Genomic DNA, 12,161 nt, shown 5'->3' with positions numbered 1-12,161 from the left:
CGTTCGCGAGGTGAGGAATCGCACACCTCAGTTCTACATCATTTGCAATCAAGTAAAGACCTTACGTCACTATCACGGGAGCACGATCTCTTGCATCTCATTCAGCTCTGATGACTGGAGGTGGAGAAGGAAGTCCTGAAACAGTCTCCAGACTCATTACTGCTCTCTGAAACGTGACTCTCCACCTCTAACTTTCCACTCTCACTGGAAAGGATTTTGAAAGTTATTTACTCGTTAGTTTGTCTGACTTGGCTTATTTTTGATTTAAGAAAATCGAACTTAAACATTCTTTTCATTGATAATTCCTGGCTTTCATTACCTCTTGTGAATTGCCAGGTGATTGACAGTAGGCAGAGTTTTACCGGACACGCTGACACCAAATATGAGCGTGAAATAGCAACATTCAAAAGAGGTTTATATTTTCTGTGATGGATTATGCTGCAGAAATGTGAAAGACTGTGAAACTTGTTTACCATTCTGTACAAAAATGACAGCTAACAGCTTCCTCTGAAAGGAGGAAAGCAGGCTGTGATATTTCAAATGCTAATAATTGAAGAGAGAAACGACGCAACTAAAAAAAAACAAACAACCTGGCTGTTCTTTATATGAAAAAAAAAAAAAGGAATTAGAAGTCAGTATTTAAATCCACACAGGATGTTCCTCGTGGTTTTGTGTAGGTGTGTACAGACTAATTAGCGTCTGACTCTTTTGTTACTTTTTATTGTACCTGTTACACCCACACTGACGAGAAAAAAAACAACAAAAAACTGCAGCAAAATTAATTAATTTTATTTTATTTTTTTCAGCTTTATTGTGCTTTGGGTTGGCTCACATCAGCAAAGTTAGTTGAAAGGAATAGTTTGCAGGGAGTTTGAAGAACAAATGACTTTGTGGCGCCTGGCGGCTTCATGCAGAATCCATGGTAGCACATTCGCTTTTTTCACATTCCTTTACAAAACACATTTGTTTGAATATTCACAAGCAAGGACATTCCACTGCCTACATGGACACATGCCTCATCAAGTGTCACCTTCAAGTCCTGTTGGTTTTGGATGACCTCTCAGGGAAAGCGCAGTATTTATTTTTAGGTAAGTTTTCAAAAATATGAGCGGAACAAAGTGTGGATAAGAGGCGTGATTGAGGACGCACATACGCTGCCTTCAAGTAGTGAAAGTGTGAAGGCTTCTCGTTCGACAGGAACCACAAGGTTTTTTGAGCAGCTTTTAATACCTGGCTGTCGTGTTAGAGACCCAGGTGAGACAACACGTTACCCGTTTCGAATGCACCCTCTGACACGTTACACATGCAGGAGCCCAGGTGTATTTGATGATGGATTCATTCCATCGCTGTGCGCCGGTTGTCCACTGGCCTCTACTGATGTTATTAGATACACCTTAAAAAACACCCAGAGGAAAAGCCAACCCCAAAAAACATCAAAAATAAAAAAGTATGTATACATAATGAAGTATATGAATGATAGACCAGCTTTGGTGCATGACGCAGAAGTTAGAAGAGTATAGTTTGCAGGAGTGAAGGTCAGCAAACCCTTGCTTCTTCGTGTACTGCAGTCTTTTAGTCACATCTGGTTTCTGTCTCAGTTTGGTTTCTTTTTACATTGAGAAAACATCCCCAGCAGATGACAGCAAAACGCAGAGGCACTCTCGCCGAGAAGAAATGAATGAGCCAAATGAATAAATAACAGAAATAAATATTGGAACTACTGCTTTTTGTTAACAGTTACAGTTGCTGCTACTTCTCTGCACTTTCTCACAGAGCTGATGAGCTGTGTGAGTGTGTGGATACACACTCGCTAAGATAACCGATACTCACTTCACAATTCGGGTTTAATAATAAAAGGTAATTAATGTTTAGTTAACTAACGATCTCCTAGAGGGCTGGTGTGTTAGGGTGAGGTGTAGCATGTTTCCTACTTTACAATAAGGGTCACAAAGAGCTTTATGTTTCAATATGGTAGAGTAATGCTTATTCAGCACTGTTATATATAAAACTAAGCATCAACTAATGTTTTTTTAATGTACCCTTATTCTAAAGTGCAGCGCAGGAGGGCTTCAGCTCGAGAGACGGATCTCTGCCATGCTCAGATCTGAGAGTGGGTCCACATTTTTAATTTGAGGGTTGGAAAGACAAAGCCACCTTCACCCAGAATCCACCGGGAGGGAGCGAAATTCTCTTAATTGTGTTGGAAGAAATAAACATTTCTCTTTATTTATTTTTTTGCTTTGTGAAATTGTCAACGGGGCTTTTTCATTCTTGTGAAATTTAATCTTGATTTGAATTGCGAATACAGACACACGTTTCAAATGTGTGCTTTACCAAACGATCCCCAAAGCACTCAGAAGATTCATAAAGCATTTTCAGAAGGCCACATTTACAGTAAGTTGGAACCCCTGCAGAGGAGGTAATGTGTTGTTACAAGTGTTCTCATATAGTAAGCTTGTTAGGGAATTGAAATTACAATCACATAGGCGTAAAGATATTACATTCTTACTAATCTGAACTCTCAGCTAAAGCTAAAATAAAAACTTGAAATAACTAAAAGGGCATGAATTACTGTTGTTAACTCATGTAAATCCAGGAAACGCTTTAGTAGAACGATCATGAATGGCGGTAAAGATAAAACCAGCAGCTCTTCAGAGGTCTTCATTCTGTCTTTGCTATACGACTGGATCATCCTTTTGGACCCCTGACTTGCTTTATAGACACACACACACACACACACACACACACACACACACACACACACACACACACACACACACACACACACACACACACACACACACACACACACACACACACACACACACACACACACACACACACACAGCCTGGCTGATCCAACATAGTGACCCTTTGTTATCTGCTTCTCACCAGCTTTGTTTGCATGGATCATCTGGAAACTCCATTTGTTGTTGCCATTTTGGACACACAGTGAAGGGGTGAGTCAACAAACTTCAAATGCACATCCTGGCTGGCTCAGAACGAAAAGGGTTTCTGAACCATAGCATGAACAGATGGTGCGAAACTTGAATTCTTAACACTAAAGGATCAATATCTGTCTGTTTCAAAACGGTGAACATCTCTGAAAATGGAGCTCCGGAGTGACCGCAGACCGGATCCACCTCTTCGTGTGGGCAAAGTTTTCTTTCTTTTGCATGCAGCAAAGGAGCAGTTGCCATTAGTCACAACAGTCTACTTTGCAAAGTTTCATCCACACAGACTGCTGACTTTCTGGTTTTAACATTTTGCACCGTGGCCGCGAGTGTGAGACTATCCTCCTTCCTCCTCTGTCCAGTTTAGGTTGCTCAACAACCTAAAGCTATGTGACTTTGCAAGACATCTAAAGAAAGACTGCCTGTCCGTCTGTATTTTAGATTATAACCTCTTAGAGATGTACTGTCGACATGAATTTGGGCTAAGAAGCTTCAAACCTCCTACACAGGAAAGCCGAAATTAAATTGGTTTCTCGTTGACTGTCCCAAATCTGCCTCTTCTGAGGAGTCTGCTAAGTATTGATAGGTTGCATTTAATTTGCAGTGAAACCGCCTGTGAGACTTATGTCACGTCGACGTGAAAATAAGAAGCGTTGAGCAAAAGCGCACCTCACGGTTCTTCAAAATTCAAACTGTAATTTTTTTCCTCCTCAGGGCTTTAACTCTGTTTTTGTCACCTCTGTCCTGCAGAAACAAACACTTAACATTGTCTAAACAGCCTGAATGACAAGAGTTAGACCTTGAGCTGATGATAGAGGACGGCAAAGAAAAAAAATAAAACGCCGACAGGTAATAGTCGATGAAAAAGCAAGCTTGCAAGCCCACAAGACATTTATAGAAGAAAAAGAAATAATTTTTGTGATTTGCAGTTCAAACTCCAACCACAGTATTTTAAGTCCCCCTCCAGTCAAAAATGGTCTTTTTCGTCCTGCAGTTGAATGTTTCAGCTCCAATGTTGTGCAGAGTTTGAAAATAGAATGCTGATTTCACATTCTTCAGTGAAAATTTAAAAAAAAAAAAAATCTCTCTGTGCTCAGTGAAAATCTGATGTTGAGAAGCCGTCCTACCAGCATGACTCCTGACATCCAGGTTTTGTTGGCTGATCCTTGTCCAAAATTCAGCACACACACCAGTATAATGTGGACCTTTGAAGCCTCCAGCGCTCCATCAGTGAAACATCTTGCGTCCAGCAGAAGTGTAGGTGGTGGTGGTGGTGGTGGTGGTGGGGGGGGGGTTAAGGCGTTTAATGTGGTGATTATAATTGTATTCTACACTAACAATGTCAGACACGCATTATAAAATCTGTCATGATTATTTTGTGTATCTTTATAAATGTGAGACGGCGATCCTTCATATTGGAGTACCAGCACATACAGCAGTGCAAGTTAAAGTCTGTGGAAACTACGTACTTATAGGAGTCCCTGTAGGCCTGTTTCCAGAACGGTGCGTTGCAGAATCAACCCTATGTCACACTTTATTAACGCCACAAACGCTTTGACCGTGTAACCAGGCCGTGTAATGTCCTCCCTTACACAAACAGCTTTCACTCCCCCCCTCCTCCTCTCCCTCGCCAGCGTTTCTTCCCTGGCAGCATTAAGCATCTCTCCACCAGTAAGAGCACCTCGACACTCAACAGAGGACTCTCTCTCTCTCTCTCTCTCTCTCTCTCTCTCTCTCTCTCTCTCTCTCTCTCTCTCTCTCAGCAGCGGACAATACGGCAGCGCACAGGACAACTTTCGCTCACATTATTACGCATGGCTCCGTCTTTGCGCCAAAGCGCAACTGGAATCTGATGGGGTTCTATCATCAAAAAGGGCTACAACAAATTAAAAAGACAATTTAAGGATTGTCAAGAGATTTTTTTTTTCACCTTACCCTGCTTGTGTCAATTATGATCGCAGCACGCGTGACAGGATATCGTCTTCTGATGGTCGTGTAATTCTGAAGGTGTAATTCCGACGCGTAATCTGAATTCCTCATTCCACACAGAGATGGACCTGTGGGGAGTTTATCTGTTTCATCTCACAACTTTGGGTAAGTGTCAACTTGCCTTTATCTTTCTTTTTTTTTGGTGGAATGATTATCAATGCAACCAATGAGTCAGTTCTCGACTGGCTTGACGGGAAACTAATCCATCTCGCTCGTCTTGGTTTTATGAAAGGATCCGTTTCATTAAGTGAAAGGGTTTGCTGGTTCTTCCTTGAGCTTTTTACGGTGGATTTTTATGACTGGATGACAACTCTCTGTCAATCAAAGTGATGTATCTCATTTTTTAATAAGGGAAGAGGGTGTTTTACGGGATGAATCTATTATAACCCTGGAGCATTTATCACCTGGCCTGATTGGAGTTTATGGTGAAGCTGTGTGCATCAGAGAGCGCGTGTGCAAGCCCGTTGTCTTCTGACATGCCAAAACAATGTGCGTTAATTACGGCAATAAGTCACTGCTGAACAGCATATGTCTGTGTAATTCTATGAATACTGTAATTGCTTCATTATACATGGCGTATTACATAATATCCTCGCCTTCTGCCTCACTGACAGAACTGATGCCTTCAAAGTTGTAGAACTGCTTCATCAGTATTCAACTAAACAATGGTAAAGTGACCAGTGGACCGGTGTCAGTGAGCCACATGCCTCTCATCTTATTGAGTGAAGCTGGATTATTGATTTTTTTTTGTGGCAGAGGGATCCAGTCTTGAGAGGAGAGCTGCTGTTGGTCTCTTTGTCACTACATAAACATGTCAATCTCATTTCTGCTGCCACACAGCGCTAAAATAATTATACCCACACATGACACCAGAGACGATCACTCTCATTTTGATTGGCACCAGCTTTCCGGCTTAACAAAATCACTAATTTGCTTCCTTATCTATTATTAATATCCTCTGTGGAGGTCGGCATAAGAGAGATGAAGGATGCCGGTAACAGGTGTTGCTGAATGGGGAAAGAATGTAGTTCCTGCTGGTCTCTGTGTGATGATCTTTAACAGTTACACATGTGTTTGGCAAGATTGAGCTGCTATGGATTGTCTAGGATGATAAAAGGCAGTGATGCACTCAAGTCATGTGTCTGCAGGCAACTTTAGTTTCTGCTATTCTCTCTGCAAACCTGCAGATTTCAGGATTGAAGGAGAAAGTACACATCTATTGGATGACTTGCTTTTTGTGTTTTCTGTAATTGAGATGATGAGACTGGTTATCCATCTGCCGGCACCAATTAGCCAGACACAACTGCAAAAGGTCAGAAACTATTTATGTGTCTTTCTGAGCTGATTTTTGTGAATTTCTTCAGTTTCATGGACACAAATCTGAGCTCATCTCTCCCTCCTGCCCTAGATAAACCTGTATAAGCCAACACAGAGAGCTCAAAATCACCACAATCTTCCTTAGAGAGCTCTCAAGGCACACATTGGTGCTGTTCTTGTCTGGGAATAGTTTCGATTAGAAGCTGGCAGTGTTTGATTGTTGTTGTTTTTTTTTTTTCATGACTCTTTGTTGCATTTCTTTGTTGGGTGAAATCCTGTTACAACAGTGAAAAATCCTCAGAGCCAGGTCGTGTTCAATTTTTTTCTAGATATATAAGATACGGATGTCTGTAAATATCAGTTTTATTTTGTAAGATGCAATCTCGCAAATTGTAGTGCCAGGCTGAAATGATTATCCGGTTGAATATTTCGGTCACTATGGCTTTACGGGACCCAGTGGGTCCTACCTGGCTATCATTCTTTGCTCAGGAGTTAACGTGTTATTTGGTGGTCTGGCATGTTGGTCTGGGTTGAGACATGAATTCTGGAGCAGGGATGATGTTCAGTACAGGGCCGGAGGTCCAGAAGATGACATTAATCTACTGGAGGGCCAGATTCTATATTCAGAAGGTTCAAATTGCATTACTGTTGCCTCCACTGTTATGAAAAATGAAATGTATCCCAGGGAAGCAGTTGACTGTCCACCCTTTGATTTTATCTGCATGATAAATGTGCGCAGGGGCTCACTTTGACACATCCACACTGAAGTTGAAAATCATATAGCATTAAGCACAGTTGTGCAGCGTAAGTAATTATTTGACGTTAGATAAGGATTTCTCAAAGGTATTGACCTGAAATTTTATAAAATGTGGTCTTGACCTGCTTGCTGTGCAACGAGCCCTGAGATAACTTCTGTTATATAAAGGATCTAATTGAATCACATTTCACATCGAGATACACAGCCTCAGAGCAGCACAAGGTGATTACATTTCATATTAATGGGTCAAACTGTACAAAGTGAATCTCAAACTGGTGATGAATACTGGTCATAACTGTTTTAATCATTTTAAATCCTGTTTTACTGTACATGTTTTTTTTTTTTTTTTAAATTCTCATTCTTCAACCAGTTTCCTCTTAGCAGCAGCAGCAACAACACACAGCTTCAGCCAAATTATATTTTTGATTTAATGGTTTTGACATTGCGGGAGATGACCCGTGACTTTAATGGAAATAGAAGTGCTGCAGTAAGTGCAACAAAGACTGCTATTACCCAGTATATTGGCTGACCCTCTTGTAAGGGATTTGTCATGAATTTCATTTGGAGTCATCGGCGTCCAAAGCAACAAACAGCTCATCAGCCCAAGCTTGCTTCACGTAGAACACACCGGTAAGAGGAAAGCAAGTTGGAGGTTACTGGGACGCTGAGGCTCGGGTATTACAGGATAATAAACAAGCATTGGTATGTGTTTGGACCGCCGTGGAGTGGAGTAAATACCTGCTTGTCACCACCGAGCTCAGACACAAGATTACACAAACAGCTGTGACATGTGGATTAAAGTGGCTGCTACAATTGTTGCCCTGGAGATAATTGCTATGTAATTGTGTGGATGTTTTTGTTTTTTTTTAATTTCACCATACGCATAGATAATGCAACGACTTAAATATATCAGCATTTACAGGAACAACGTGTGTCACTAAGGTTGCTATCATGGAAGCGCTTCTGTTTTATGGGTCGCTTAGTTTCAAATTAAACTTCCCGACAGGAACAGATTAACTTCATGTTATGGATAAATGCAGATCTGTTGGTACACAAAATAAAATATCTCCATCTTTACCTCGACTGTGTTGCATTCAGAAGTTATCAAAGTAAACTAAACTCAAATGTATATCTGTATATCTGGTAGTTAGGTTATATATATATATATATATATATATATATATATATATATATATATATATATATATATATATATATATATATATATATATATATATATATAAATAAATAAAAAAATCAGAACAGGTGGGGGATTTATTGCATGACTGTTGACAGCAACTGCTAAAGCTTTCGCTGTATTCAGTAATAAGTTAATAAATCAAAGATTTAAGTACCAAAGTTGGCACTTTCATGGGTGCAGACAGAATTGCATCAGTTCTACAGAGTACAAAAACAGAGTACAAAAATTTAATTAATTGGTGCAAGATGCCAATGCCTGCGGTGAGATCGTAAGGTATAGAGAAAGAGAGATCACGTGATGTCCTTCCTGGCTTGCGTTTAAACTCAACACACCTTCAGGTCAACAGGATTTAAGTCTGTGATGACACTTATGAACCTGAGGCAGACAATTCTGCATACTTTTGTGAGGAGAATTACAAACAACCAAACACATCCATCCATTTTCTTCCACTTATCCTGTAAAGGGTCGCGGGGGCTGGAGCCTATCCCAGCAACCTTTGGGCGAGAGGCGGGGTTCACCCTGGACGGGTCACCAGTCCATCACAGGGCCAACACATAGAGACAGACAACCATTCACACTCACAGCCACACCTACGGTCAATTTAGAGTATCAATCAGCCTCGTCCCCTCTTGATGTCTTTGGACTGTGCACGACCGTGCTGCCCAACCAAACACAGAACATGTATAAAAAAAAAAGAAAGAAAAAAAAAGTTGCATGTAGAGTTGTGGATTTGCCAACATTGGCAACCCCGCATGAAAACTGAAGCACGAAAGTGACATTTTTGTTGTGATAGAAAATTAATCCAGGTTCCAGTAAAGATGCTGGATCATCTCTGACTGGCATCAATCCCTCATGGCAACACAGTGTATTAGAATATGCTCATGTCACTGAATGTATTTCCGTCTGCGATTCCATTTGATTCATTTTTTTTCATTTCTTTCTAAAAATCAACAGCTCTACCAGATATGATCTTATATTTTCATCACATTCCCTTCATTTTTGGGTTTCGATGAAATTATGACAGAAATAATTCTCTATTAGGTGTATTTGAAGAGGTGGCTGGGATTTCAAATTAAACCTCGAGGATGGCGCATAGACCCATGTGAAATAACTGAGGACACCAAGTTCATGAATCTGTCAAAAATAGGTTTACTGGCTAATTTCCATTTCCTAGTAGAACAAGAAAATGTTCTATGGTACAATTTGCAGTCATGATGACATCTACGGTACCGTGAATCTTTACAGAACCTTTAAAATAACTGACTAATAGACCTCAAGGGTCAGAGTTGCATCTCTTGAGCCTTATGGTCAGGAGATAATACTATATAAAGGAAATGAGTTTTCCATTTGTCAGTATGAAATTTGAGTCACACTCCCTCACTCACTCGCTGGCAGAGTTGGGAGTTAAAAGCTTTAGAGACAGAATGACTGTTACACTTCTCCTGTGGGCTGCTTCTGTTCTCCAGCTATTGTTAGAGCCCTTAAAAATTTAATTATTAAGGGTTTAAAGTCTGCTGTGGAGCTGGCGCATTGCTATTCATCAGATGTCAGTGCCATGACTCTGACCTTTAATGCTGACATTATTCAATTCCTCACATAATTATCCGCCTATTATATTAAACTGTAATAACTTCCAACAGTACATAAAGTTTGGGGTAAGAGATGAAAAGTCTTCGAGAGCGAGGCAGGCGGTGACATGTCAGGGCCTCCTGAGGGGGGTGTGGCGGCGGTGACGGTGGTGGGTGCGTTAAAGCCAAAGACGTGGCATTGATCGGCTGTGATGAATGTAGGTGAAAAATAAATGAGTCTGAGTTTAACGTCCTAATCCATTATTGTAGTCCTGCACCTCCAATTATATCACTGTTAGCTCATTACTGGACGTGTTGACATTTGGAGATTTATGTAAGTGGGGTGCTTCTATTTGGAGAAAACAACCTACAAGAAAAGGGGCAGATATGACAGAAGGCTGCTGTCAAAACTAAAGTTATGTTTGTTTGTATCTAGTTACAGTAGAGAAGCATTTCTTTCCACATCAGTTTTCCAAGTGACGGTTTTTAAACCACACATTCCAATATTACACAACACCGAGTCCCCCTCAGCTCAGAATCTAATCACCGCTCGTCCTTCCTACAATGGGATGAGAAAAATATGAATAAATGTTCACTACGTCCAACTTATTCACAAAAGCTGGTCTCAGCTGCTCACTGTTGAACAGGATTATATGAATAGGCTGTATGTATACCAGTGACCTGCAAAGCTGGCCATCGTGCTCACTCCACCTCTTCTATCTCCAGGATTCCCTGGTTTGAAACACGTTACAAAGCCACTGCATTTCCAGCATTTTAGATCCTCGTCTTAACCCGACTCTGAACCTCAGGTCTGAAATACAAGAGAGACGTAGCATTGATCGGCTGTGATGAATGTAGCATTTCTTTTTACAACAATTTTTCTTGTTTTGAACTTAGCTACATCACATCCACAATCCTCACATGCCCACTGAGCAGAGGAGTCCCATCTAACAAAGAACCAGAGAATTCACAACAGGACCAGAGTCGCCCTTTGGAATCAATCCTGAAAACGAACGGCTCCCCGAAACAAGCGACTCCTCAATATGTGACTTCTGTCGTCACTTACTATGCAGGAAATAGCAAAAGGATTTATTGTGTTCTGTTGGTTTGAATGATTTGCTGTGCTTGGAATGTTTGTTACTCTGGTCATTCTTTATTTACAGTTTTGAAGTGAGCCGGATCTGATGGAGTCTTTGCGGGAGCCGTTTAACTGGCGGGCCAGACTTGGCTTGAATAGGCAGAATAAGTTTTCCTCTTGATTAAGAACGCAAACTGATGAATGTGTGTGGGTAATGCAAATCAGTAGTATAAGCAGGAACCATAACTAAGACAAAGAAGAAGAAGGAGAAATATAACATGCAACCCTTAAAACAAAGAGTGTGTTGTTGATGAAGTCAGACCCAAGCTCCAGTAACCACTGTGGTATTTTGGCCAAAGCAGCTCAATGTGGTTAAAGAAGCAGGAGCAATCTAGGTCATGGTTGGACTGTGTTTGGAGAAAGACTTGGTGATTGTAAATCAATCTTACAACAGAAGCTTTGATTTACTTTGATTTGAATGTCTAAAGTCTCAAGCAAGCAGTCGGTCTGACTCTGTCTGCTGTTTGCATCCCGAGGAGAGTAAAGAAAGCCCACTGCCGTTGCACGCAGCCATGGAAAGATGAGGATGCTCAGTTTCTTAGAGATAGATCAAAGCTGACTCAGCCTCTGAGACAGACATGATGCCAGTCATACGTATCTTCCACCACCGAAGATCCTGCTCTGCTTCCCTCTGGCGTTCACAACATTATCAATTATCATGATCCTGAATCCGTTTTTTTTATAATTGTCAGACATGACTCTCTGCTACATGTTATGCTAGTTGCATACTGGAATAAAACTGGGCCAGTTTGGGATCCAAGGCATCCCTCTCAACAACCGCAGCAGCACAGCTTTTCTGATTTGAGTCTAAACAGATGATCTGTTCAAATGATTAGAAATTGGATGGCACGATGGTGCAGTGGTCAGCACCATTCGCCTCACAGCAAGGGGGCTCTGGGTTCGAGCCCAGGCTGGAGCACGGGATCTTTCTGTGTGGAGTCTGCATGTTGTCCCTGTGCCTGCGTGGGTTCTCTCCAGTACTCCAGCTTCCTCTCACAGTCCAAAGGCATCAAGAGGGGACGAGGCTGATTGATACTCTAAATCAGGGGTGTCAAACTGATCCAGTGAAGGGGCGTGTGGCTGCAGGTTTTCATTCCAACCAAGCAAAAGCAACACCTGATCCAACCAATGAGCCATGTGGACACAGCTTGATTGATTTAAGTAGATTCAGGTGTTGCTTTTGCTTGGTTGGAATGAAAACCTGCAGCCACACGGCCCTTTACTGGATCAGTTTGAC

At 41.3% G+C, this 12,161-nt stretch overlaps 1 protein-coding gene across 2 annotated transcripts in view; it reads left to right on the top strand.

Annotated features, from left to right (window-relative positions):
- gfra4b (GDNF family receptor alpha 4b) overlaps positions 1-12,161 on the top strand; it is a 54,819-nt gene that overhangs the window by 10,332 nt on the left and 32,326 nt on the right. The window contains exons 4-5 of one of the 2 annotated variants that reach the window (XM_086222051.1): positions 2,896-2,960; positions 5,004-5,048. In XM_086222051.1, the coding sequence (XP_086078177.1) occupies positions 5,006-5,048 (43 nt within the window). In that variant the 5' untranslated portion in view covers positions 2,896-2,960; positions 5,004-5,005. Of the gene's footprint in view, positions 1-2,895; positions 2,961-4,480; positions 5,049-12,161 lie in introns of those variants that run through there. The other variant, XM_086222050.1, reaches the window with a different exon arrangement.

Source organism: Aulostomus chinensis, chromosome 13, assembly GCF_037954235.1.
Source record: "Aulostomus chinensis isolate RoL2024-O1b breed Wild chromosome 13, RoL_Achi_v1.0, whole genome shotgun sequence".
NCBI lineage: Eukaryota > Metazoa > Chordata > Actinopteri > Syngnathiformes > Aulostomidae > Aulostomus > Aulostomus chinensis.
The sequence above is the reverse complement of the archived record's forward strand: the minus strand, read 5'-3'. Positions and strand labels throughout refer to the sequence as shown.